At 37.7% G+C, this 27,389-nt stretch overlaps 1 protein-coding gene across 1 annotated transcript in view; it reads left to right on the top strand.

Annotated features, from left to right (window-relative positions):
- LOC127653003 (rap guanine nucleotide exchange factor-like 1) overlaps positions 1-27,389 on the top strand; it is a 55,734-nt gene that overhangs the window by 11,903 nt on the left and 16,442 nt on the right. The window contains exons 2-5 of the mRNA XM_052139476.1: positions 18,880-18,958; positions 24,624-24,774; positions 25,560-25,657; positions 26,304-26,416. Coding sequence (XP_051995436.1) covers positions 18,880-18,958; positions 24,624-24,774; positions 25,560-25,657; positions 26,304-26,416 — 441 coding nt within the window. The remainder of the gene's footprint in view (positions 1-18,879; positions 18,959-24,623; positions 24,775-25,559; positions 25,658-26,303; positions 26,417-27,389) is intronic.

Below are 27,389 nucleotides of genomic sequence, written 5' to 3'. Positions count from 1 at the left end.
GTTACCCACTTCAACGACACACTGTGAATGACGCAATCTATTGGTATAAATTACTACATTCATATAAATTTGTTTTTATTTGAATATTTTGCAATACAATTTTAATATATTGTTTCTATACTTAACATCAACAACTTAAAATCAATAGTTTTATATATTTCCATCGATTTCCTCTCAGACTCTGTCTGACTCAGAACCTGTTCACATGGCAACTGCCACTCTCTGAGGTGTAGGGAGAAAATGTAAATGGAAGGAGGGAACCGAGAGATGAGTGAAAAGAAAAAAGTGTTACTGGAGAGAATTCAAACTCCCAGGCTGTACTACTGTGCAAATGACACATATTTAGTCAGTTTGTGTTAGGAGCAAAATCAGGTCTCTTAGGCCACGTCCACTTGTTTCCTAACCAGAGCTTGAAATTAACAGCCGTCAACCTGCCAAATAAATAATTAGGCCTGTGTCCTGCTTAACTCGTTTAAATAAAATGGCCAAACAAATGCATACAGTCTCCAGTTACCTTTTTTGTTGCAGGGGAATTTGACTTATGAAAATGATGAGTGGCTAATGACTTTGGAACACCACTAGTCACAGTGGCCGGTAAGCCAAAACGTTAATGTCAAGCTCTGTTCCTAACATCATAATTTTCCAAAGTATGCTGTACTAGAGAGTGTTTTCCAAAGTCTCAGTTTTCATTGGAGGAAAACATCATTCCAGTGTGGATGAGAAGTGTAAAAGTAGCAAAATCAATACTTTTTCAACCCAAAACGAATTAGGTCGGAAACTTACTTTACGCAAGTACGCATACACAAATGCGAGTGTTTGGCTAAAGTTGAAAATTCTTATTGTGCGTTCTTGTATAACAAACATCAGTACTCAAGGGGGTGATAGAGTGCCCCTTGTGGCAACGTTGGGACTGCAATGCATTTTGGAAAGCAACAAAACGCTAAATTTATCTTGCATAGCTAGAAGTACTTGCGTTCACGTACTTGCATAGCATGGAGTATTTTTTGCCTTAATGTGCAAATGGCCTCATACTGATCTGATCTGTTCTGTTACAGTTGGGTTTCACTTAACTGTGCTCAGATTCAGAGCAAACGGGGTGTAAAATTTTTAGTAAGTACATTATCCACGTAAATACCAAGTAAATTTGTTTTTTTGTCATATATGCCATATTTGTCAGTTTCTGTGTTGCTGTGTACATAGGTAATTCTTTGTCAGCTGTAATAAGATGGCATTTTAGAAGCAATCCGCTCTATTCGTTCCCTCCAAACATACACTAACATAAAAACAACCATTACAAAAGGAGCATTGCAGTCATTGTGAGTCAGAATCGAATCATACCAAATTCCAGGGGTGTACTAAGACTAAAAAGTGGCCCTGGACTTTCTGGCCCAGAGCGGCCCAACAAACTCGGCCTGCAACACACCACACCAGCTCATAGATAGATTTTCTGGGCTCAATTTAAAATTTCTGTGTTGAAAAAAAAAAAATTATTCTAATGACTGCTAGTCATGACAACGGGCTCCACAGTGCAACAATATTCATAACTTTAAAACATATAAAACCACTGTAAATGTGATGAGTGGATTGTTTTTTAGAGGAAGCACTAAAATAAGCACTTCAAAGCACAAATAACATGCCTGAGAACTTTCTTTTTTCCCAACATGCAGATGTTAGGTTAAAATGTACATGAAAGTTCAAGGGAAAGTGCACATTTTAGGTGATGTGACAAGTCAGCATCTCTAGAATTTTTCTAGAAGTGCAAATAAACTATTGTCTTAGTTAATGTGACGTTGTAGAAACAACAAGTATAATAATAATATATATGTACTGTATATACTGTATAGCTATACAAGAACATAAAATGTTGTTTAAAATATTTAGATGAAAAAAGTGTCACACAGCAGGACACTGATGATAGTGCTTAAAATATCATGTCAATCACTCATATCACTATGTGTAAATGTTTATTTAAAAAAAAAACAAATGAAAACAAAGTTGGCCAGAATATGTATATATATATATATATATATATATATATATATATATATATATATATATATATATATAAACAAATATATGTAAAACAAATAAACATACCTCTTAGAGTGTAGATCTTTGCAGATTAATTGCTCGTATTTTCACTCTATTTGAGTTTGTTGCATGTTTATATCTGTAGTGTTTTAAAAAGTATATAAAATATATATATACAAATAGCCACAAAGTCATATTTTTCCTGAGATATTTTCTGCATTTTTATCAGGCATGAGCATTATTCAGCAAGACGCACTTCAGCTCTTACTAATGCTTTACTGTATGAATAAATTATGCAAATGGCAATGTACTGCTCATAGCTTTACTGTTAGAAGATTTAATATATGCTGTTGTTATTGTATTTGTTGTAATTTGCAGTTATTTGTCATTTTGTGATTATTCAGAGCTCATCTTATACTTCATATGTTGTCTTTGGTTGTCACCATTATTTTGATTTGTATGTAAAATAATGAGTTCCACCCGAGGTATGGAATAAATGCGCATTTATGGAAATGCTCTATGATATGTAAAAAAGTCATATCAGTTATATAAAATACAAGTTGTTGTATTGACATAACCATACAAGGTTTTATGAATATTAATTTGTAATTGGGTTTGCGCTGACATGTTGGAGCCCAGGGCAGCCGCCTATATCTCCTGTTGTACAGGCCAGTTCTTCTGCAGAAATGGGCTGGCCCAAATTACCCAGTGGCCCACCGGGAAAATGCCCGGTGCTCCCGACGGCCAGTCTGCCCCTGTTATATGCGCCACGTGACACCCCTTTGAAGTGACAGCAGAGGTTGCTCTTTTTCACAATGCAGTTTGCACTCTCAAACACATGTGCACACACGCAGTTGGCACTGAGCTCCTGGATCAGTGGCTTGACCGACAGCCCTAATAACAGCCTGAAAACAGCCTCCCTGCCTGCTGGAGAAAAGGATGTGATTAGCACACTGTGATCACTCAAACCAAGAAGCAGTTCCACATTGAAACGATCCTTCTGAAACAGACCCTCCGAACAGCTTTTCATGCTTTTAGATTGAAAAAATAAACAACAATGCAGAATGTGATGAGTGTAGTGATGAGTAATATAAATCAATTCTGACTATAGTTCCGATGGAGCATTGAAGTTTAACTGTCTATTACCAGCCTGGAAAATATGACGAGCCAATTGATTTACTTTTAATTTGTTTAGTTCTTTCACTCTAGTGGAGGGAAATGATGATTGGATACAGAACTGTTTAGAAATACACATAGAGGAGCTTTGAGCTTTGATGATTTGCTCATCATCCTAATCAAACGTGTGTTAGATGTTATTTTGAAGTATTGGTTCACTCTTGCTGTGATGTTGGGCTAGGTGTGGAACTTTATTCATCTCAAATATCTCAGAGGGTTGGCACGCAGAAAGTTTGACACATTTTTCATTAGAAAGTTTGTATGTGTCCAGCTTATAATCGAAAGCTGGTTTGAAGATACTCTGTCCAAATGCGTAGTGAGTCAGTCATTGACATGTGACACTAAGTGTCGCATTGACACTTATAATAATTTTTCATGGTTCATCATTACACATTATTGTAGAGATTAAAAAAAAAGTAATCTTTTATCAAGATGTTATAACTTTCTCAGCCTCTGAAATTACTTTTCTTTTCTGCTGATGTAACCAAGGCCATGTGGGCGGGGAAAAGTAATATTAACCAATAATATCACAGCCTAGTTATTAGGCTGTGATATTATATCCTGCCTTCATAATTTCTTACAGAATATTTACAGAAGTTAAATATGTAGGGTTGACAGGAAACCAAAATTTCAGTAGTAGGTACAGATACCAGTAAAATGTCATGATTCTCGATACCAATTTCAATGCCACAGCAAAAATGCATAATATGCTTTCGAACACACCCCTTTAGCCTATATAAAAAGTTATATATCAATGTAAATAATACATTAAATCAAATCCATGTTACCTTCAAGTGTTTCTCAATTTAGTAAACATTGCTTCAGTCCTACTGAAATCCGTAAAAACAATTTCCCCAGATTACATCTTTTCCATTTTCAGAGCATCACAGAATAAATTAGAACATTAAAGAAAACTTTTATTCAGTACTACAGTCTTGCTTTTGATATATTCCTTAAATAATATTATTTACTAATATTTTTTATTAACCATTGTTTATTATTCTTATTATTACTACTACAATGAATATAAAATGTTACTATACAATTGTAATATATTCCTGTCACAATTTCTTCAATTTCACACTTTTAGTTGAATCAAGCTTTTATTTTGATATCAAGACTTTTCATTTTCTGTATGTTTTTGAAGGTAGCTTCACAGCTCCTGAAATGCATTTGATTATATGGCCCAGTGTGGGTATTAAAGCTCAAATGCTGTGATTTAATAAATAAATATGTAGTCTGCATGTGCAGTGCGCTTCACAGTGAATGAGTGCTCTGCTTTTTCATTTCCTACAACATGCACAGAGTGCACAGTGCTTAAAATGTGGAGTTTTCAATGGATGAGCGGCTTTACATATTAACTTTGAAGCATAAAGGACATGCAGAATACAATCGCAGCCTTTCACAGTTTAATAATCATACTAGATTGGGGGCCTGGGTAGCTCAGCAAGTAAAGACACTCACTAAGACTCCTCGACTCGCAAGTTCGAATCCAAGGTGTGCTGATTGACTCAGTCAGGCTTCCTAAACAACCAGTTTGCCTGGTCGCTAGGGTGGGTAGAGTCACGTTGGGATAACCTCCTCGTGGTCGCTATAATGTGGTTCTCGCTCTCGGTGGGGCATGTGGTGAGTTGTGTGTGGATGCAGTGGGTAATAGCGCGAAGCCTCCACACGCGCGAGGTCTCCGCAGTAACTCAACAAGCCATGTGATAAGATGCGTGGATTGATTGTCTCAGACACGGAGGCAACTGAGATTCGTTCTCCGCCACACAGATTGAGGCGTGTGTGAGAATTTGAAAGCCATTGTGTGTAAGTCAGACTGCGTCTGTCATGTGTATAGTAATAGGCATTACTACCGGTACTGCAGAAACACTGGTATTGTTACATCTTTTTTATTTTGGTATCAACTTGGTACTGAAGTACCGGTAGTTTTAACATCCCTATTGGGAATGCTGTTTACATGTTGTGTTTAAATGTTGTTTTTATTTTCAGAGTACTACAGTCTGATGTATATAGGTAGAGGTAAGCGGGAGAGTAGCTGCTCTATACATACTTGTGCACACTGTTAAAGAAAAGTAAGATTTTGTGATAAAACTGCACATACTTAGGTTCTTAACTGCAAGAAAATTTGCCAAGTGCACAGAGTAAAAACAGCATTCACCCACAGCCTGCAGTGTTATTTGCAAAATCTCAGGACCAAGTTCAAAGGTTGTGTACATGCTAGGCAAACAAATGTAAATCCATTAAAATGAATCCATTAAATCTGCTGTGGGTTTGGATTTGTTCGCACGTGTGAGAGTTCACGTATGCATGTTTTTGTCCTGTCATACTTTAATGTGGGCATGTCTTTTACTGATGTGCACTTATTAAAATTACATGTCTCTTATTCTTTTCTTATGTAATACCAGTCACAGAAGTTCCAAAACATGTGTACCTCCTGGCCAAAGTGCAGGCTTTGAAATGCTTTTTGTGAGTCCTGCTCTAGAAACAGTCTTTCCTGAGGCCAGTTTAAACTGGGTTAGACCTAAAAAGGTGATGTGCATCTAAATTCAGCAAGCTCCTGTTTTTGTAAGGCTATAAGGCATTTTGGGGAGTCACATGTTGTCATTCTTTACTCAGAGGTTGCCTTTTCATAGCTTAGGAGACTTCAATTGTATTTAATTTATGTGTCAAATTTGTCTCAGATGTTTCTCCTAAAATCCCTTATTTTAAAATGATAAATAAAGATACTCTCTCCTATAGTAATAGTGTAGAGCTCTAAAATTTATGTGAATAGCATAGCCAAGATAATTTCATGTTTTAGTTTCATGTTTCATGTATTCATTTGTTGTTTGATGAAAAAAGTTAATATAGAAATCTTGGAGTTTTGATTGCAGACAAAAGTTAAGCAATAGTCTCCATTTGCTCTCAGTTTAATCTCATTGCTGTATATGAGAAACAACTGAGATGTTAAAGAAATGTCATTTCTTATTCATATATTGACCCTTACAGAAAACGTACGCGAATAAAGTTGAACATCTCTAACAAACATCTAACATCTAACAAAGCCACTTGTCAAGGTCTGGGTTGATTAGATGGTAAGCAAACAATTAGGCAGGAGTAAAGACCTGAGCGACTTTGACAAGGGCCAAATTGTTATGGCTAGACAACTGGGTCAGAGCATCTCTGAAACATCAAGGCTTGTTGGGTGCTCTTGATCAGCAGTGTTGAGTACCTACTGACAGTGGTCTGAGGAGGGACAAACCACAAACCGGTGACAGGATGTTGGGCACCCAAGGCTCATCGAATCGCGAGGGCAACAAAGGCTTTCCCGTCTTGTCTGAACTGACAGAAGGTCTACTATGGCACAAGTCTCAGAAAATGTTAATGATGGTTACGGGAGGAATGTGTCACAACACACAGTTCATCGCATACTGCTGAGTATGGGGCTGTGTTGCCGCAGATCGGAGAGTGCCTATGATGACCCCAGGCCACTGGCGAAAGCGCATACAATGGGCATACGTGTGTCGGAACTGGAATTTGGAGCAGTGGTTTCCTGGTCCAATAAGTCTGGTGTTTACCTGGTGAAGTGATATGGCAAGCTGGTGGAGGGAGTGTGATGCTCTGGGCAGTGATCTGCTGGGAATCCCTTGGCCCGGACATTCATGTGGATATCAATTTAACACGTGCTACCTAACATGTCATCTTTCGGATGAGACGTTAAACCAAGGACCTGACTGTCTGTGGTCATTAAAAATACCAGGGGACTTCTCGTAAATAGTAGGGGTGTAACCCCGGTGTCCTGGCCAAATTTCCCGCATAGGCCCTTCTCAATCATGGTCTCCTAATAATCCCCATCCATTAATTAATTGGCTGTATCACTCTACTCTCTCCTTTCCACGTACTGGTGTATTATGGCTGCCGTCGCAACATCCAGGTGGATGCTGCACACTGGTGGTAGTTGAGGAGAGTCCCCCTATACTATGTAAAGCACTTTATGTAAATGGAAGGAATTATTATTATTATTATTATTATTATTATATAGTATATGAAAATTTTTATTTTTGTTGAAATGTATGTTCAAGACTACAAATATGTGACTTTTTATATAAGTAAAAAACCACACATGAACATACATATTATATATGTTTTTTACGTATATCGCCATCTAAAATATTTTTGTATGGGGGATGTGGGCTTGTCTTTCAACTTTTGCTTTTGTTTTGCTTGTGCAGATCTTTGTAAGATGCATAGCAAATGTATTTCCATTTGCACCTGCTTTCTTTCTGGCTGCAAGTTTTCAGTGCAAGTATTTGAGCATTCATTTAAAAGATTTTGTTGTTTGGAAAAAGCTGTGGTCCTCCAGTGGCTTTAGTGTTTTTACTTTTAGTTGGGCAGTCTGCCGAAGCAGATTTGCATATGAATGATTTTGTTTTGTGTTACGATCCAAAGAAAAGATGGGAGTTGAAGGGTGAAATGCCTCCCAGAACGGATGGATTTTGTGTAGGGGGTGAGATAGCGCAGATATGAAGAACAAGCACTGACAGTACCAAAGAATGAACAGAGAGCCTCAAAACACACAAAAATACACACACATGGCGCATCATGCCAAAAGGCACCAACATGACTGAGGGAGTGATAAAGAAAAGAGAGCTAGTGTGAGAGAAAGAGAGCATGTGTGAGTAGTGAGGGGTTTAGATGTGATAAGGCCTCCATGGCAACGGAATGTCTATCATAATTTATGTAACGCCACCCTGGTCCTCTCCATTCCGCTCTCCTGAAATCCTAACCTCCGATCTTCAGCTGATTACAATCTACATTGACCACATCCGTGCAGCTGGGGCTCTCAACGCTCCTCACCGACTGTCATTTATGTAGATTGACGGCGAGTGAACCCTGTGACCCCCAACCTGAAGGTGTCCCAGCCCAATCCAAATAAACACACATTTAGACACTCGTACTAACACATATACATATTCTTAGAGGAAAATGTGTATTTCTCTTTAATATCTCAGGAGACAGAAAGGAATTCTCAATTACTTTTCTTTTAATTATCAACATTGTCTCAGATATTTCTCCTAAAATTGCTGCTTGCTAGTGCAAAACTCACTTCCAAGATGCTAGAGTGTTGTGGGTGGTTACTTGGTGATTTCTTGCTGGCCCAGAGTATCAAAACTAAGTATGAGCAATACTAAGCCAATAGTGATGCTTTCTTTATGAAGCACCTTCAACAATTGTTCACATAGAGTAAAAGTATAGAGTTATAAAATAAATGTGGATGGCATTGCTCAGATCATTTTGTCTTGGAAGAGTTTGATGAGTAATGTTTGAGATCATATTGAAATCTTTGACTTTTGATTGCAGACTTTAGTGCCTTTAGCCAATCTACATATACACAGTTTGAGACATTGATGAGATCTCTTCTGAAACTCTAGAGGAGACACAGAGATTACTATGGTGTTTTCTCAGTAGAGAAATCCTAAATAGGAGACATATGCCAATTGAATTTAACCTGTGAAAAGAAGGAATTTCAGAAGTCATTTCACGATTCTCGATACTAGTTTCAATACCACAGCAAACATATTTAAAGGGGTCATGACATGGTTTTTTTTATTGTATTATTATGTTCCCTTAGGTGCAATTATAGTATTAATATATTTTTTTTTAAGAAAAACTTTTAAAATCTAGTGATTTATGACCTTTTCCCACCCTGTTTCTCATCCTCTGATTCAAACAGTCTGTTTTGGGGGCGTTTTCCATTTAAGACTTCAGTGTTAACGCCCACTGTTATGATTGGCTAACGTCAGTGCCTATGTATCAATTATTGACGCCCCAGCCAGAACAATATGCAAGTAAACTAAGTAAAAACACTGTGATTATTCATAATGAATGAAATTGCGCTTTAAAAAGTAGTTTAAAGTTTAAAATAGATTACTTACAGTTTGCGTCGTCGTTGTTCCCAGAATAGTCGGCACGGACTTATCTTTGAGCAACAGTTTTCTGGCAAAGCCAGCATCATATTGAGATTTGTTCTCAAAACAGTCATCCTTAAAATGTACAGAACAAACGCTTAAGTTAACACTGCCGTGACTGGAACGTCCGCAAAAAATAAACTGCATCCATTTTTCCCTGACGTCTGGATCTTTCGGCAGCTTATTCAGAGGTTTTGTTTGACCACAGCCAGGAACAGCACATCTGTGTGGCATCGTAATTTTCCTGTGCACAAGTAGTCTCTGTCAGAGCTCGCTGTCCATCGACTGAACACTTGTGAAGCGCACGGCGATACTGAAATGAGCGTAGTTGTCTTGCGCTGGAGGCGGTCATATGCAAACGCTGTTACGTCACTTCTAACCGACACGTCACTTCTAACCATGAATCCAGAACGAGCTGTATTTTGAGTTTGATTAAATAAATGATTCGTTTAGAATGGGGAGGACGTCTTAAAATATTAAACTTGCAGGACGTTTTAATGATACAAAGACCTCTTATATACCAAAAGATCAAGGCAAATTTGGTTTCTCATGTCATGACCCCTTTAATATCCTATTGAGCACACTCCTTTATCTTATTTAAAAAGTTAAAAGCAAATTCTTTATTCACAGCATCGTAATTTACCTGTGACTCTTGTGTAAATAACAAATATGGCATCCAATTAAGATTTTCTTATTTTATTCTCTGTTGTATTGCACAACAATGACAGAGAAATTATTTGAATCCAAAGTTTAGGCCCATCAAGGTCGTTTACTCATTCGAAACGGAAATTCTTCCAGACGGCCTTCAGTTGCTCACACCTTATTCCCTCCCACTGTCAAGACTGTGGTGTTTTCAATTGGCAGTAGCTTCTCTTGACCTTAAGATGAAAAGAAAGGGAGTGATTTTCATTTCCCAGAATGTTGGGTGTTCTGTATGTGTCATGGGTGTTCATCTAAACTCACTTTTGCATCTGTTGCTTGTTCAGTTTAATTCTCTTACTACGAGGGTATGGACACATGTGCTGGTGTGGGCAATACATGCGCAACATTTTGTTCAAAAATGACTATGTGTGTGTCTGTTAGAGATGGGTCAAACTGGTCGACTAGTTAACTAGTTGTACAACATCTGACTATTGATTAGTGAAGTTGACAATTTTTTCTAGATTTCCTGTAATTTATTTTTAGTTCAGGACCACTTCCCTCCAATGCATACTTTTATTGACTTGTAGACAATTGAAGCAATCTTTTGGTATTGGTGGTATGGTTCTGTTCTGGTCAAACTCAACACCCATCCATGCAGCCGTTGACAGAGTGGGGAGCGCAGCGAATGGTGCAGTACAGATCCATCAAAATTATACAACATGGTACAATTGTTCACTTGCATAGTGTAGATTGAATTGACAAGTTGTTAAATCAAGAACAAGGAGTTAGACTTACACATGAAGTTAGACTTACAATAGATTGCCAATGTGGAATTTCTAAAAGCACAGATTAACTGCAATGCTTGATTTGTTATATTTTTAGCAGTGGTGCTTTAATTAGCATGCTAACAGCATACAGCTGTGTAAAGGGGTTCAATGGAAAGGAGGAGGCGAGAACCGGCTTGACAATATAAATAATATTTGAATGAAAAACTTTAACAAAAGACACAAATACACACATGACGGACAGCTGCCCGTAAACGATCTCTCTCTCTATCGCACCACCTTCCACAGTCGGCCTTTATCCCTCTTGGAGGCTTAATTAGCCTGATAAGGGACCGCGTGTGTAGAATAACGACCCGGCCCCGCCCTCTGCACTGTCACAAGCTGTTAGACAATTTGCATGGTAAAAGCCTGTTGGTAAATGTTTATTTTTAAATTCATCCCCATTGAAAAACATTGCCACTTAGAGGGATATTCCGGGTTCAGTACAAGTTAAGCTCAATCGATAGCATTCGTTGCATAATGTTGATTACCACAAACATTTATTTAGACTTGCCTTTCCCTCCCTTTTGTGTGGCACTCACAATGGAAGTGAATGGGGATAATTCATAAACGTTGAACATTGTTTCAAAAGTATAACCACAAAAATTAAACAATATGCGTGTTAACATTATTTTAGTGTGATAAAATCGCTTAATAACATTTTCTGAGTAAAGTTGTAAAGCCAATTTTGTTTCATAAGGATGTAATATCAACAAACCCTAAAATTACTGTAAAAATGATGATTTAAACAACTTTACAGTTCAAATAATACATGGGTTTAAACAGAAGAATTACTGTAAGTGATTTCATAAAATGATAATCTTCAACTCTTCAAAAATTGGCCCCATTCACTTCATTGTAACATCATATTTGTTTTTAAAAGGACGCACAATTCGAAATAATTTTTTGTGGTAATCAACATTATGCCAAAAATGCTGTCGACTGAGCCTTACTTGTATTGAACCAGGAATATTCTTTTAAGCTACATACATTCAGACTGAGGTTTTTGACTATTGCGTCACAAAGTTTTTTTTAAATCATGCCACACTACAATTGTCGTGTTTTTAAAACAGCATTTTATGTAAAATATATTCTGACTATTTAAAACGTGTCTCAAGACCCCTGCATTATGTTCCTTTCCATTGCGCTTTGTGTAGCTATTTTTGAATATGTCAAGAAACACATCCAATTGGGGTCAGGTTAACCCAAAACTAGCCTAATTATACAGGGCTTCCTTAAGACCGATTAGTTGAATAGTCATTTAGGCATCCCACTGACACATAGATTTTAAAAAAGTAGTTTTGCTCATGCCTAGTGTGTGTATGTGGTTATGTGGGTAACAGGGTAGGTGTTGGATTTTGCTAGGCTCCCACTCTTATCATTTAAAGCAATGTGCTTTGTGCCAATCTGGGCTGGAGATTTGCTACACTTTAAGCTCTATCATATTGTAATCTAGTGAGTCGACAGAGAAAGATGGATAAAAGAGCACTGGGAATGAAGGGATAAAATAGAGAATAAAAGCATGAGAGGAGGAAATGTGTCATATTTATGTATTCTATGCCTTATCTTCTTGCTTACTTATATTATTTATACAGTATATCCAGGCTAAACTTTACTAAATATCAGAGAAATGTACCACTAAATAAACATTTGGATGTCAAACTTTTACACGGTTAAGCCGCATTGACAGTTTCTGCTTTTACAAGGTGCCAAAGTGCATACTGACATTCTTTTAGTTTTATTTCCTTGAAGATTTTTTTTATCTTGATGTGATCATTTTTATGCATAAAAAGTAAGGACCACTGGATGCATTAAATGCATGCACTCAGTGATTATTCATGTGATTCAGGAATTTACTTGGCTGTTGGCGCATTTTCGACGCTCTCTGCTAAGCATAATATGCCTCAGGCAGGCAAACAGACCCACGCACTGACACATGGCACAATTACGACTGCAGCACAAGTTATCAAGAATTATACACTCCCACTCTAATTTAATCTCAACAGGCTTGTCAAATGCTAATGAAGAGGGATGGTCACTCCCTTGAAAATAATACTTACATTCGACTGGAAGGGGTCCAAAAGCATTGCAGTTAACACACACGTCCACTGGTGACCAATAGTAAAGTTCCTTTAAAAACTTGTACCCTTCACACCCAGCTCATTGACACAACACCTCATATGCCATGAGTCGCAAGAGAAACAAGCAACTTGGTCTGACAAAACAAGCCCAAAATAAGCAGCTTGTGAGTGAAAACAAGCAACCCTAGTTTTAATTGCTTAATTTCTTTGATTAACATAGAAAGGATTGCATAAAAGTGATTAAACAAGGCTAAATTGTAACTTATGCTGTCTTATAAAATTATAAAAAGTATATAATTAAGGCGCATGTCTTCTGTTTGGTTGCTAACACATGCCTTTTAGGGACTAGAGGCTATGAGAGGTGGTAATTAACACCGCTGACTCCTCCTCCAGTTATTCCATTCCTGTCTTTCACACTGACTCTCTGGCTGCCTTACTGCATTGCAGCCCGGCCTGCTACTTTAAAACGAACATTTCTGACTTTGCATCCCATTTGTTTTTTTGTGGGTTTTTACCTCGGTTCCCTTTGCATCTGTCTCTCTGTACATCTGTCATACTGACTGTATTTTATCTGTGAGTTTCGTGCTCTCACTCTCGTCCTCTATATCTCACCATGCAGCCTCTGAAGTCAGCGTTACCCTGGCAACCACTAGAGATCTGCAGCTGCAAAGATGTGGAAAGAGCCTGACTCACATGCCTACCTCTGATGCACACACACACACAAGCACACAAACACATTGACAGGCGTGCACGTGCACCAATGCAAATACAAATATACACACAACTCTAAAACAACAAACCTCTAGACTTTCTGAAATGCACAACCTAGTCTTAGGCTCCGATCACTGCAGAAAATACCAGCTAAGACCAGCATGATTGGTTAATGCTGGTTTGTACCCACGAGTCACCCACCGTCCATTCACAGACAATTTGGAAACCAATTGTGAAAATTGCAAGCTCTAATCAGATTGCCTGACTGCCAGTGATCAGTGTTCAGCGAAACATAATTGTGTTTAAAAGGTACAAGGTTGAGATGATTTTGAATCTTTTGAATGTAAGAACACACTGAATTTGCTGAAATTTGTGTGGTTAAAACTAAACTAAATAAGTGCTTTGAAATTTGCAGACAAATCAGAAATGTTCCATTTTGATAATTTATTAAAACATTTTGCACTGTACATATTATTGTAATCTGTAAAAACATCAAACTGATCAAATATCCATGTGTATTTGGATGTGTAATTAGTTCTCTATTTTGAAGAGGTTTGGAGAGGTTTTATTTGTTAGGATAAATTATTTTAATTGTGCTCTATCTTTTGATTTCTTTGTCGTATCAACACAAAGCTATAGGTGACATGTTTGGGAACAAAACAAAAGCATGTTTTTCTGCGCTACCTTATTTACATTCTGAGCTATAATGTCAAATCAGAAAAATAAGAAAAAGTTTATTTTTTTTTATTTTTCAGCCATTTCTTATGCTGAGAAACACTTGACTCGCCTTGTTTTGTTGTTGTTGTTGTTTTGAGTTATAAGTAGGGCTGTCTATTTAACGCATTAATTCAGTGCAATTAATTGTATTAAAAATAACCAGTTAAAATAATTAACACAATTAATCGCACTGCCCCCGGACCATAATAAGGAAGATTCCTGAGAAATGCAAGCTTGTAGTACCACCTGTTTACTCCAGAGGGCAGTAATTGAAATTTCAGCTGTGTGGCAACACACAGATTATACATTGAAGAAAACACTTCAGTAGGCAGAACAACACAAACATGTGTTACATTCTTGCATTCAAAACACTTTGGAGTGCAAATTCAAACTAAGGGATCTCAAGATGTGTTCTAAGTATTAAACTATATTTATTTTGACACAGTGACCTAAAAATGTTATGTTTATGATGCAACACACTGACGTAGGTGTAAACTGAGGGGTCCTTAAACAAGCCCTCTTAATAAATCTCCAACTGATCGACAAATTCACTTGTGTAATGGATTGCTGTGAACTGTGTGCCAATGATTGACTTATGATCAATAATATGGTAGAAAACAATACATTATATTCTAAAGCCGCTTTTTGTCTTATCAATGATGAACACTTCTGCAACCAGAATGTAATTCATTTACATTTTCTGAATATATATATATACTGTGTGTGTATATATATATATATATATATATATATATATATATATATATATTTAAATATTTAAAGATAACTATGTATAATTATTTCATCATTATATATTGAATTATTTTATATGAGGGGCTTTCTCAGCAAATATTTGTATATGTGATTAAATGCGATTAATTGTGATTAATTAATCGGGACATCCTGTAATTAATTTGATTACAATTTTTTATCAATTGACAGCCCTAGTTATAAGCCTTTATTTTTGTGTATGCCACTGAAACAGGAAATCTTTAAAAACACCCTCAGATCTTCAAGGATTAAACAGTTCCTCTGCACATGGTGTTTTAGTGCAAAAAACCAAAACCTTTATTCACTAATTTCTGTATTCTAGTTTTAGCAGGTGCAATTAGTACTGAAATGTTGCTGCATCTTGTGTAGTTAAATTGTCATTCCTTTCTGTGCAAACACATCTTCTTTCTATGTAAATTAGGCTCATCATAGATTGCGCTTTATTCACAAAACTCAGTGCTATTTGCCCTGTGCAATTTACATTGCACTATTACAGCCATAGGAAAGCAGACAGTTAACTGAACTTTAGTTAAAAGAGATGGTTGCGTACATTTTCTATCAAATACAGCAGTAGTAATTCAACAAATAATAATCAAGTGATGGAGAGTAGCATAATAACCTGGCTTATATCCAGATGCTAGGTGTAGTCATGCAAGTAAGCACACTATTGACATGGTGTCTGGATTACAGTAGTGAAGTGATGCTATACAGTCCTGGCAGAGTGTATCAGATCGTAGTGGTCTGTTGCATCCTCCTACAAATAGAGTGCAGAACTGGCCCTCAAGATTGGAATTGTGCTGTGCAAACAAGTTCAGCATTTTGCCTGCACTTTTGTGCAATTGCCTGATCTGCATAATGCTTATAGTGAATCGGGTACTAAACCAGCATAGACAGCGGGTGCAAATAAATTACACTTTTACTGGGCACAATACAATCTTAGTGAGTTCCCCCCAGAGCCTGAGCCTGTTTCATTTTTAACAGGCACATCAGAACAGACTCCAACTCAGGACCCATAGAAGAAGGGGTCAGACCTGGTATCCCGTAAATGACTGGAGGATGTTTGCGTCATTGCTTCATAATCACATTCAGAAGTTGAAACTAACAAATCTACGGAAATAAGTGATTAGTTATACCCGATACAATGTATTCTGTCCAAGCTACTGTTTTAAATCATGAATGTATTTATATGTGGGTATTTAAGGGAAAGACTGGAGCTCATTTTGCATTGGTGGTTGTCAAGCAAGCGTGTTTTGTTTGCATGGCATGTGTATGTTTTGTGTTTAAAGTGAACTGAAGTGTTCGTTTTGTGCTACTGACTCATTTCTCATTCCTCTTGGCGATCACATTTTTAATAGTTAAATATCAATGATTTATGTGTTCCACATTGATATAACCCAGATACATAATCAGCATCATGTCCTCTTGTCAGCCAAATCACGGTCTCAGAACTATCACTGTCAAGTTGTGCCCCAGATCTAATAACATTATACATTTATACTCATTCCTAAAGATGTTTTTATGCATTTAACACACTTTTCAAAGTCAATTTTATTATGTTGTGGTTATGATACCTTTTTACTGTTTGTTGACATTTATATAAGCTATTTGGTTAACAGCTTTCGTTTGTTGCTGTGGGGCACTAGATCGTTAAGTTGTTGTTGTTGTGTGTAGTTTTGCTAATGTTCAGATTAAGGAGGTCTATCATACCTGAAGTGAGCTATTCGTTAGCATGGCCATTCATCTCAAACAAGTATGATCTGTATGCTGCCATCAGATTTTGGGCACTTAGTTCCAGGTTTGTTTGTTTTTTGCCAAAAAAAAGTAATTAATGCCATGTGACTAATTACTCTGGTACTGCAGGAAAATGACGTGCTGACTGGCTGATGGCACCACAAGAGGTTGTTGTAATGTCTCAAGCCTTACACTAGTGACTATCCTTAACTTTTAGGTCAAAAAGAACAATGGAAATCCCTTTTATGCTTTTAAGAGCCCTCCCAAAAATCTGTCACAGTCAAAACAGCAACTATTATCAATCTGGGACCATATTCACAACGATTTTTATCTTACCACTAGAAGTTCTCCAAAGAGTTCCTAGCTTAAAACCTAATCACAAAACTGCTACGAGCAAGCTTTACTAAGGAAATCTTAAGATAAGAGTAAGGCGGAGTTGACCTTGTTGCTATGGACGACGTCACGTTTTATAAGCGTGCTCTTTTAAATCGCCCACAGTGACTGGAGTTGTCAAAACCTTTATCTCCGATGTAATTTGTTTGTTTCAGTTTGTGGGAGCAGTAACTGCATCACTAACTAAGTTTACAACAGTGAAAACACCCTCACAATTCAGGCAATACCTTTTTTAAGGTCAATGTCAACATTATAATATTCATAATAGTCTAATAATATTATATTATTAAAATATATTGACACATTTGGCTTTCAGGCGATACATTTTTAAATGGTTAGTGTCATAATAATATTCCAATCCACTGTTTTTTTAATGTGGATTGATGATATCAGCCATGCTTCGGATCGTTTGTGAGTCACTCTTGGGGAGTTAAAAGTCCTCAGTAGTCTTGGGTTTAGGAGCTACTTTTAGCATTAAAATGCTTCATGAATTACTCTTAGATGAACGTTTATATGTCCTAACATTTGGAGTTACATGCCCCTAATTTTTAAGAGGGGGCATGTAACTTTTTACTTTTAGCCTGAAGATTTTTTGTGAGTACGAGCCCTGATCTTATAGAATCATGCACTATACTGTACCTACATTTTTGCAAAATAATTTTTATGTCACTCGTATATATCACGGCACTTTCCAGGTGAAATGAACACAATTACTTTTATTCACTTTCTCACAAATCAAGAGTAAAATGGCAGATTATCAATTTATAAACACTTTTTACCATTTTCTTCACAAAATGCTATCTTATTACATCAAAACACTCATCTTTTTATCTCAAATGGGCTTTTTATTAGACTATTAGTTAGGTTTAAGGTTTAGGGTAAGGAGGTAAGTTTTGTTGATTTGAAACTCAATAGAGCAGTAACCTTAAAAACCTCATCTGTTGGGGGCCTGGGTAGCTCAGCGAGTATTGACGCTGGCTACCATACCTGGAGTCGAGAATTTGAATCCAGGGTGTGCTGAGTGATTCCAGCCAGGTCTCCTAAGCAACCAAATTGGCCCGGTTGCTAGGGAGGGTAGAGTCACATGGTGTAACCTCCTCGTGGTCATGATTAGGAGTTCTCGCACTCAGTGGGGTACGTGGTAATATGTGCATGGATCACAGAGAGTAGCATGAGCCTCCACATGCTGTGAGTCTCCGCGGTGTCATGCACAACAAGCTATGTGATAAGATGCACAGATTGACTGTCTTAGAAGCAGAGGCAACTGAGACTTGTCGGCCACCAGCCGGATTGAGGTAAGGTACTGCGCCACCACAAGCACCTACTAAGTAGTGGGAATTGGGCATTCCAAATTGGGAAAAATAAAAAAATTATCTGTTTTAGAGAACATTCTTGCTTTTAACACCAAACAGTGAACATTTCACCTCGGAACTGCCACAAATGTGTAATGAACCACGTAATGTCATTTTGCAAAAATGTCACCACAGTCACATAATTTTCATGAGATCAGGATGCATATAAAATATGTCACTACAAATAAAATGTATAATTAAATTGAACACGTTGGCAGCGCAAGTAAAAAGTTCAACTACTCACGCCAGAAGAAAAAGTGCTAAAAGCTGAGCCCTGCAACCTGTCAAACAAGTACAACTATGTCGAAATCTGCACAAAAGATATCATTTCCCCATTTTCCATCTCTTTCATTAGTTTGTCCATCTTCATTTATGCTTCCCATGTTCTTGCCAATCTCTTCCAAACACCTCCAAAAGTTTTGTTCAGGCAAACATGAACATCTTCATTCAGAGATGATGTCATTAATAAGTCAATGTTCTTCTCTCTGTCTCTTCTCAGAAATATTTCTGGATGACTTCATGCTGACACACCCAATCTTCCTTGCCCCAGACAAGTTCCAGCAGGTCTTGCTTCAGCAGTATCCTTTTCACTGTGCCAGGAACATACACTTACTGAGCACTTGATTAGGAACACTACTGTCCTAATAAAGTGCCCAACGTGGTCTTCTGCTGTTGTAGCCCAACCGCCTCAAGGTTTGATATGTTGTATATTCTAAGATGCTATTCTGTTCACAACAATTGTACAGTGTGGTTATCTGAGTTACTGTAGCTTTTCTGTCACTTGAACCATTCTGGCCATTCTCCGTTGACCGCTCTCATCATCGAGGCATTTCCGACCACAGAACTGTCCCTCACTGGTAGCTCTTTTCCAAGCCTGTGCTCCGCTTGTTCATGTCCGGGGAGCCTACCCTAAAATCTGGAGCCTACCCTAAACCGGATGCTCTGGAGTAGGTGTACAGGTGTTCCTAATAAAGTGTTCAGTGAGTGTAAGTGTCTGCCATACACCTAACATTTTGGTTCATCTTTACATAAGTAGTTCTCTACTAGTTCTGTTTCAGGACCCAGATTTTACATTAGACATCGAGTGGTGACCCAACACTATATTGTTTATTGTACAAAAGTCAACAAAAATGTCCTTAAAGTCAAACATTTAACTAATTAATATTACCATAAACTGCATAGGCCCAACAATATGCAAGTGATAGTGGAATTTAATCTAGTCACAAACTGTCCATGTTGGCATCTGCCTAATTTGGCTAGTTTCGACCAAGTGAGAAATTAAGTTGCCACAAACTGTATAGTTTGATTGGACATTCTACTTTTGATGCCAACAAAAAAACACCAGCAATGTTGTTTTGAGCTAAAACCCTATTAGCGATTAGCTATTAGTTTATATTTGCAGTTTGCTTGGAGTTTTGGACAATTAACTCAGCGACAGCCAGTGCTAGTGCCCCAACATTTTATCCACTCAGTCCATTTGTTTCGTAACACTTCAAATAGTTATTGTTAAATAAACCGTAACTCCTCAGCAGCACTTGACTGTCTTCAAAATACTTCCAAGACAGAATTATCTGCCAAAAAACAGCCAACACCGCATTACACATGCAGCTGAGGAGCTCAGCATTTCTCTACTGCAGGGGGCTCAGAGCAGTCGCTAACCTACCTCTAGCTATCTCTGTTTTAGCCAAATCCCCTGAGTTGTCCATTGGGCCTGTCGAAATTCAGATAAGAAAAGTGTAATGTTTTTGTATTGTTAGCTTCAGGCATCATGTCAGAGTTTGTGTGTGTGTGTTTGAAGACAGGACACCCTTTTCTCTTCTCATTAAGCCCCCCTTTCGCTCATTTGGTGACCTACATTCCTTCTGTGATTTCCAGAGCCCCCACTAGCCAGATCAGAATGGTGTCTGAGGGGCTTGTCTGCGGACTTTAAGCACAAAGGTATTCCTAGGGAGGTCTGTCTGCATGCCTCAGTGGTCCTAATGCAGCGTGTCTGCCATAGATCTTAAACGGGCCCCCATGAGTGCCTGCGGTAATCAGTGACCCCTGCTAATCTCCCCTGACTGCTGTCACCACCTCAGTCTTATGATCTACTCCTCTCTTTCTCTTTCTCTCTCTTCCTCCTCCTTGCCATGTAACTTTTCACTTCCACACCTTTTTCCTGGTCTTTGACTTGACCTATTCCAGGCCTAATCAGATCGTTTGTTGTGGAAACATGTCTGCTTCCTGTTTTGAAAGAACCGTCTCCACACTTCCCCCTCGTCAGGGCTTATTTAAGAGATTTAATTAAAAGATTTTAAGATTTTTTTCTTTTTACTTAGAACAGAAACTGGTTTCAGCTTAACTTACAATCACAGAGATGCACACACCATCTGCACACACAACCTTTTTACTATATCAATGTATGTTGTTGCAGAGGAATCATATAGAACAGTAAAATTGCAAACAGAATCTTTCACTTCTCTTTCTTTCCTGCACTCCATTGCAGTGTCTCACAGGAGACGTGAGCTCCACTAACATCGTCTACACTCCTATTGGTTGTTGCTCCTTAAAAGTCGATGCATTTGTGTATAGGGCTTATGGCACTGATTATAAGCATAAGTGCGTTTATGAATCCATCGTGGAGTTAAATTAACTGTCATAAAGTCACATTTAAACTGCCTAATTTCCAGCAATTATCTCTAAAAATAAAACGTATTACAAAAATTTTAATGAAATATAAAAACATATTAATACTATATATTATAGTTACTAAAAAATAAAATATTTTTAGTAAACTTCGACAATTAAGTAATTAAATAAATATGTTTTTAACAACGTTGACCATTTTAAGACATTATAATGTTGAATATGAAATGTATAATATAGTAATATGTATACAATGATGAATACTACAGAAAATACATTTGTAAATTATTAATGAAATAAATTATATATTTAACATTATTCTAAATACAGTGTGTATGTGTGTGTATATATATATATATACATATATATATATATATATATATATATATATATATATATATATATATATATACACTCACCTAAAGGATTATTAGGAACACCATACTAATACTGTGTTTGACCCCCTTTAGCCTTCAGAACTGCCTTAATTCTACATGGCATTGATTCAACAAGGTGCTGAAAGCATTCTTTAGAAATGTTGGCCCATATTGATAGGATAGCATCTTGCAGTTGATGGAGATTTGTGGGATGCACATCCAGGGCACGAAGCTCCCGTTCCACCACATCCCAAAGATGCTCTATTGGGTTGAGATCTGGTGACTGTGGGGGCCATTTTAGTACAGTGAACTCATTGTCATGTTCAAGAAACCAATTTGAAATGATTCGAGCTTTGTGACATGGTGCATCATCCTGCTGGAAGTAGCCATCAGAGGATGGGTACATGGTGGCCATAAAGGGATGGACATGGTCAGAATCAATGGTCAGGTAGGCCGTAACGATGCCCAGTTGGCACTAAGGGGCCTAAAGTGTGCCAAGAAAACATCCCCCACACCATTACACCACCACCACCAGCCTGCACAGTGGTATCAAGGCATGATGGATCCATGTTCTCATTCTGTTTACGCCAAATTCTGACTCTACCATCTGAATGTCTCAACAGAAATCGAGACTCATCAGACCAGGCAACATTTTTCCAGTCTTCAACTGTCCAATTTTGGTGAGCTCTTGCAAATTGTAGCCTCTTTTTCCTATTTGTAGTGGAGATGAGTGGTACCCGGTGGGGTCTTCTACTGTTGTAGCCCATCTGCCTCAAGGTTGTGCGTGTTGTGGATTCACAAATGCTTTGCTGCATACCTCGGTTGTAATGAGTGGTTATTTCAGGCAAAGTTGCTCTTCTATCAGCTTGAATCAGTCGGCCCATTCTCCTCTGACCTCTAGCATCAACAAGGCTTTTTCGCCCACAGGACTGCCGCATACTGGATGTTTTTCCCTTTTCACACCATTCTTTGTAAACTCTAGAAATGGTTGTGCGTGAAAATCCCAGTAACTGAGCAGATTGTGAAATACTCAGACCGGCCCGTCTGGCACCAACAACCATGCCACGCTCAAAATTGCTTAAATCACCTTTCTTTCCCATTCTGACATTCAGTTTGGAGTTCAGGAGATTGTCTTGAGCAGGACCACACCCCTAAATGCATTGAAGCAACTGCCATGTGATTGGTTGATTAGATAATTGTATTAATGAGAAATTGAACAGGTGTTCCTAATAATCCTTTAGGTGAGTGTATATATAGACACACACACACACACACACACACATATATATATATATATATAGGGCTGTCAATTGGGCAGAGAAACTAAATTCAAATTTTAAAGCCGGCTGATTTCTTAAAAATTGACATTATTTCCTTAGTCCACATGAGGGCGCATTGAATACATATAACCATACAGCACCGTTTTATATTATTGCAAAGAACATTCCTGGCTGTTAAAAATTCTATTTTAAACTAAAGTGCATAAAATAAAAATTTAAAAAGTTTTAGTCTGTTCCTATTCTCCAATTGTAAGTCAAAAGTAAAACGAGGGGGGAAATGCTTCAATAGCGTTTTACATTAATTACAGCTGTATGTAGGGTCGAATTATTCCCTGATCACAGTGGTATTCGGCTTAACTCGGTGGCAAAGTAGCTCATGATCTCTGGAAAAACCCATTGTTTAATCTGAGAAATGCTGATAAGAGAGCAAGATGCAACGGCCAAAGACCACCACCTAATGTAAGGGAATCCGAATGCTTTTGCAACCATCCAGTTTATAATTAGTTTTTCTATGTAAACGCTAGACGAACATCTTTTTCGCTTTGTTTTTGTTTATTCAGCATCTCGTGCAGGAGCACTGTTTTTAGATGCTGTGTCAAGTTCATCTACCCTTTTTAAGTGCAAAAATGTGATTGTCTGAAGTCATCGCCAGGGCACACATCCAAAATTTTAATGCTCAGTTTCAGCATTAGATTGTGTGTATTTTTCTTAAATTTGATGAATAAATGAATTTTTAATTTTTATATGACAGCCCTAATATATATATATATATATATATATATATATATATATATATATATATATATATATATATATATATATATATATTTTTATTTTATTTATTTATTTTTTATTATTATATATTTGATTATAAATACATATATTATACAGGACAAGTACAAATCTCATTACTTGTAATAAAAAAAGACAAACTTTTTCAAAGCTCAAAATTAAAGCTCAGTAGCTGAGCTCCCAGTGGAGTTGTCCTGGCTGAACTCCAAACCGCTTTGGAGGCGAGATCCAGAACTCATGCAGGGAACTGAGTTAATCTTTCCCAGCTCCCCAGTAGCTCAGGCTGCTGTTTTAACAGCACCCAAACAGAGGTGGCATCTCTAGATATAGAATTACTAGATCTGGGATGCCTTGCTCTTGGGCCATTTTTGTACAGGAATAGCTGTTTCAAATTTAGACAGGGAGTCGGGGACTATTTAATTATAGGAAACGAGGCTCGGGGATACTCCACTTCAAATTTAGTCTAAATGTCAGGTTTCCTGCTCATATGAGTTTACCACTAGTTTTTGGGACAGTGTCTGTAATCTCTTTAAAGATTTTAGGTCATTGTACATGCTGAAATATGATATGTTTTTGCTTAAATGTGATTTGCTACAGTGTGATTTTCTATTCAAGTGAAAAATCTATTCTGTGTGTTTATGTCGTAGCCTAAGTGTGTGTGTGTGTGTGTGTGTGTGTGTGTGGGTGGGTGTGATGGGTGTGTTCCATCGCCCTCAATACTTCTCAAAGGTTGTAATTATTCTGGCTGTCTGGCCACATAGCTGTAGATTTTGTTTTTCTAGCTGTGCATCGGTGTCAGGTGATCGGGCAATGGCTGTCTGAGTATGTTTATCCACATGCACTATTATGCACCCATCTATCTATCTATCTATCTATCTATCTATCTATCTATCTATCTATCTATCTATCTATCTATCTATCTGTCTGTCTGTCTGTCTGTCTGTCTGTCTGTCTGTCTGTCTGTCTGTCTGTCTGTCTGTCTGAGTCAAGCATGTAATGGATATATGCATAACTTGGAGAATTGGAGCTGGAAATGTAGTGTAGACTTGTGTGCACATTTATATTCAAGTCATATAACAGATGCTCTTATTCAGAGGAACCTATAAAAAGTGAGTGCAGGTGTGAAATTGTTGGCTTGTGAGTGGTTTGATCCTTAATTCTGGGCTCAGATTCAGTGCAGAGGGCAAGCAGGGTGAGGGCTGGCCCGGCTGGGATGGAGCGGAGCGAAAACTTGCAGTGCTGACTGTTGCCTTCCGCTACCTGGACACATACAGAGACTTACTGCAGGAGGAGGGAGACCGATCCAACACCTTCCCAAAGGTAATGTACTCATGTAAAATACACAGTAGAGCAGATTTGTAAATTTGAGTTACTAAAAGAACTTAGAGATGTGCATACTAATATACATACAGATTTTATATATTTTGCTCATTTTGTACAATTCTTTTAGTGTTATTACTGGTGTAAGACTATTAGGGTTGCTTTGGTAACAAACACATTAAAAAGCTTCTAATGACGAAAACGTTTCGCTTTTTGCTGCCAGCCTTTCTTATTGAAACAGAAACACACCTGTGATTTTGTTCTTTTTCTGTGATATTTTTAAGTGCAGCACATGACTACACAGTTTTTTTTTAAACCTTCTGTTCTCTTTCTATTTTTACATGCCACTGTTTTTAGAACTCAGGGTTTGGACCAAATGTGTATCTTTAACTACATTGTCATTGAACAACAAGTATAACTATATTTACTGATTTATATTTGAATGTACATTTTAAGGACACAAACTTCACAAACACTTGCTTCATTTAGAGTTGAATGTTAATTCAATAACTGCTCTGATAGATTGAGTGAATTCATTCAGTGAGGGATTCATCAGACTGATTCAAACTGATAACTCATGAGTTTGTCACAAGAGTCTTGTGAGGGCTCAAAGTGATTCACTGAAAAGTGATTCATTAAAGAACCGACTCATAAAAGTAATTCGCTACTGAATCAGATTCGTTTTTTTACAGCAGCCAGCAAACAAAACACATGCAAAAAAATATGATATCAGCAGTTGCTTCTTCTATATTTTTCTGGTAATAATGGGCAGTGTGTTGTTTCAGGAGCTGTATTTGTGTGCTGTTCAGGAGCTCAGCCGCTCTCCTGAACTGGTGGAGGACGTCCTGAAACTTCAGCGCTGGGCTGAGATACTACAAAGTCCGTAAGTATCAAATCCTCTTCATCCTCACAATGGAACATTAATAGAAGCTATAAATGTTATTATAAGCCATAAAAACTGTGGAAATCATAGAAGAAACATAAATCATATAATACATGAATACCAGTGTCCCTGAGCCATTTGGTTTCCTGAATTGCAAAATGGGTTGTAAAGTATTAAACCAGGCACTTGTTGTAGCCCATTAAGAGCTTTAGAACCAGATGCTGTCCTGTGGATGGATGACTGGTTCTGTCTGGGGATTAATACTGTAATGTGTTGTGTTACTTTGCTATTAAAAGCTTCAAAACAGACTGACTGTGAAACTGTTTATTCTTTAACCCAGTTGAGGGAATTGAAGACATTTTGTTTTCTCTCTCATATGAAATGGGTAATAGTCTATTTGGTCTGTCTGTATATTTAAATGAGCTGTTTTAAGGTTTATGGTTAATTTAGCACTAAAATCTAACTTTTCTTGTAGTCCAGTCATAACAAACACCTCATGACTAGTCCTCAAATACCTTGTCCAAACATAGGACATTTTCCATTACTAATGCTGTACTTACAAAACTAATTTTAAGTACACACTGTCAAAAAATGGTCTTTTAGAGACAAAATGAGTAACTGACGTTTTTCCCATCTTTCCACACAGGGTGGAGGAGGACAAGGAAAGTCGTAAGAAGCAAGTACGTCCACTCTTCCGACATTTCAGACGTATCGACGCCTGCCTGCAGCCCCGAGAGGCTTTCCGTGGCTCGGATGAGAGTATGTTACAACCTGCATTTAATAGAATGATTGAATATTACATAGGTCTATCACAGATCAGTTTATTTCTGTTTGCTTAGTTGTGCAAAAATGCCCAATACTTTTAGTGAATCATCATATTCATCCTTATTTGTAAAAGTGCAATACTACTTCCACTTCATTCAGACCAGGATGACAAATTGTGTCACAATGTAGAATCTGCCAAGTTTTATAGATGCAGTGAGCTCATCTAATGGAATGAGGCACTTTGTCAGGGCTCAAGCCAAGCTAAGTGATTTCCCAGACCTTAATCAATAGGCAATCTGACGGTATAAAAAGCTGCTGACCCTGAAGCCTCCAGTGACCCGCTTTCTGCTTTTGTTTGTGTGATGCTGTGGCTGGTGAATGGAGAGGAAGCCAATAATTGACATAATTAATACCAATCAAAGTTCAGTCGTGTCAACTCTCTGAAAGATTTAGCATGTTAATGTATGAAATATTTATAGGATATGGCCTTGGCGGACTAGATCTGCTAGTCTGCTGCTGCCTCTATAGAGCAAGTATGGAAACTTGCTACTGCTAGAACATACAAAGACATTCTGCATCAAGCATGCAATTCATGCTGCTGCAAAAATAGACATAAATACAACCCCCCCATATCAGATCTAGACATGTGGAGGTGGAGGGTTTCACAGAAAACTCTTGCAGCGCTGCTTGCAAACTGAGCAAATGTAAGTGTTAGGCAAAGAGAGAGTATGCAAGTTAATTGTTTATACGAACGCACATCAAAGGACCTATCAGCTAACACAGTTTGAGCTGATTGGCTTGATATATCACATGTGCTCAAGTGGATTGGCAAACAGATAACAAGTTCAAATGACCTATCAGCTTGCTCCATTCAGAATTTGATGAGACTTGTGTCTCTGCAGAACAAAAATGGGAGTTTCCCAATCAGTGGGTGTATTCAACCCGGTATATGCGCTTTTTCAACCGC

Source organism: Xyrauchen texanus, chromosome 12, assembly GCF_025860055.1.
Source record: "Xyrauchen texanus isolate HMW12.3.18 chromosome 12, RBS_HiC_50CHRs, whole genome shotgun sequence".
Lineage (NCBI taxonomy): Eukaryota > Metazoa > Chordata > Actinopteri > Cypriniformes > Catostomidae > Xyrauchen > Xyrauchen texanus.
The sequence above is the reverse complement of the archived record's forward strand: the minus strand, read 5'-3'. Positions and strand labels throughout refer to the sequence as shown.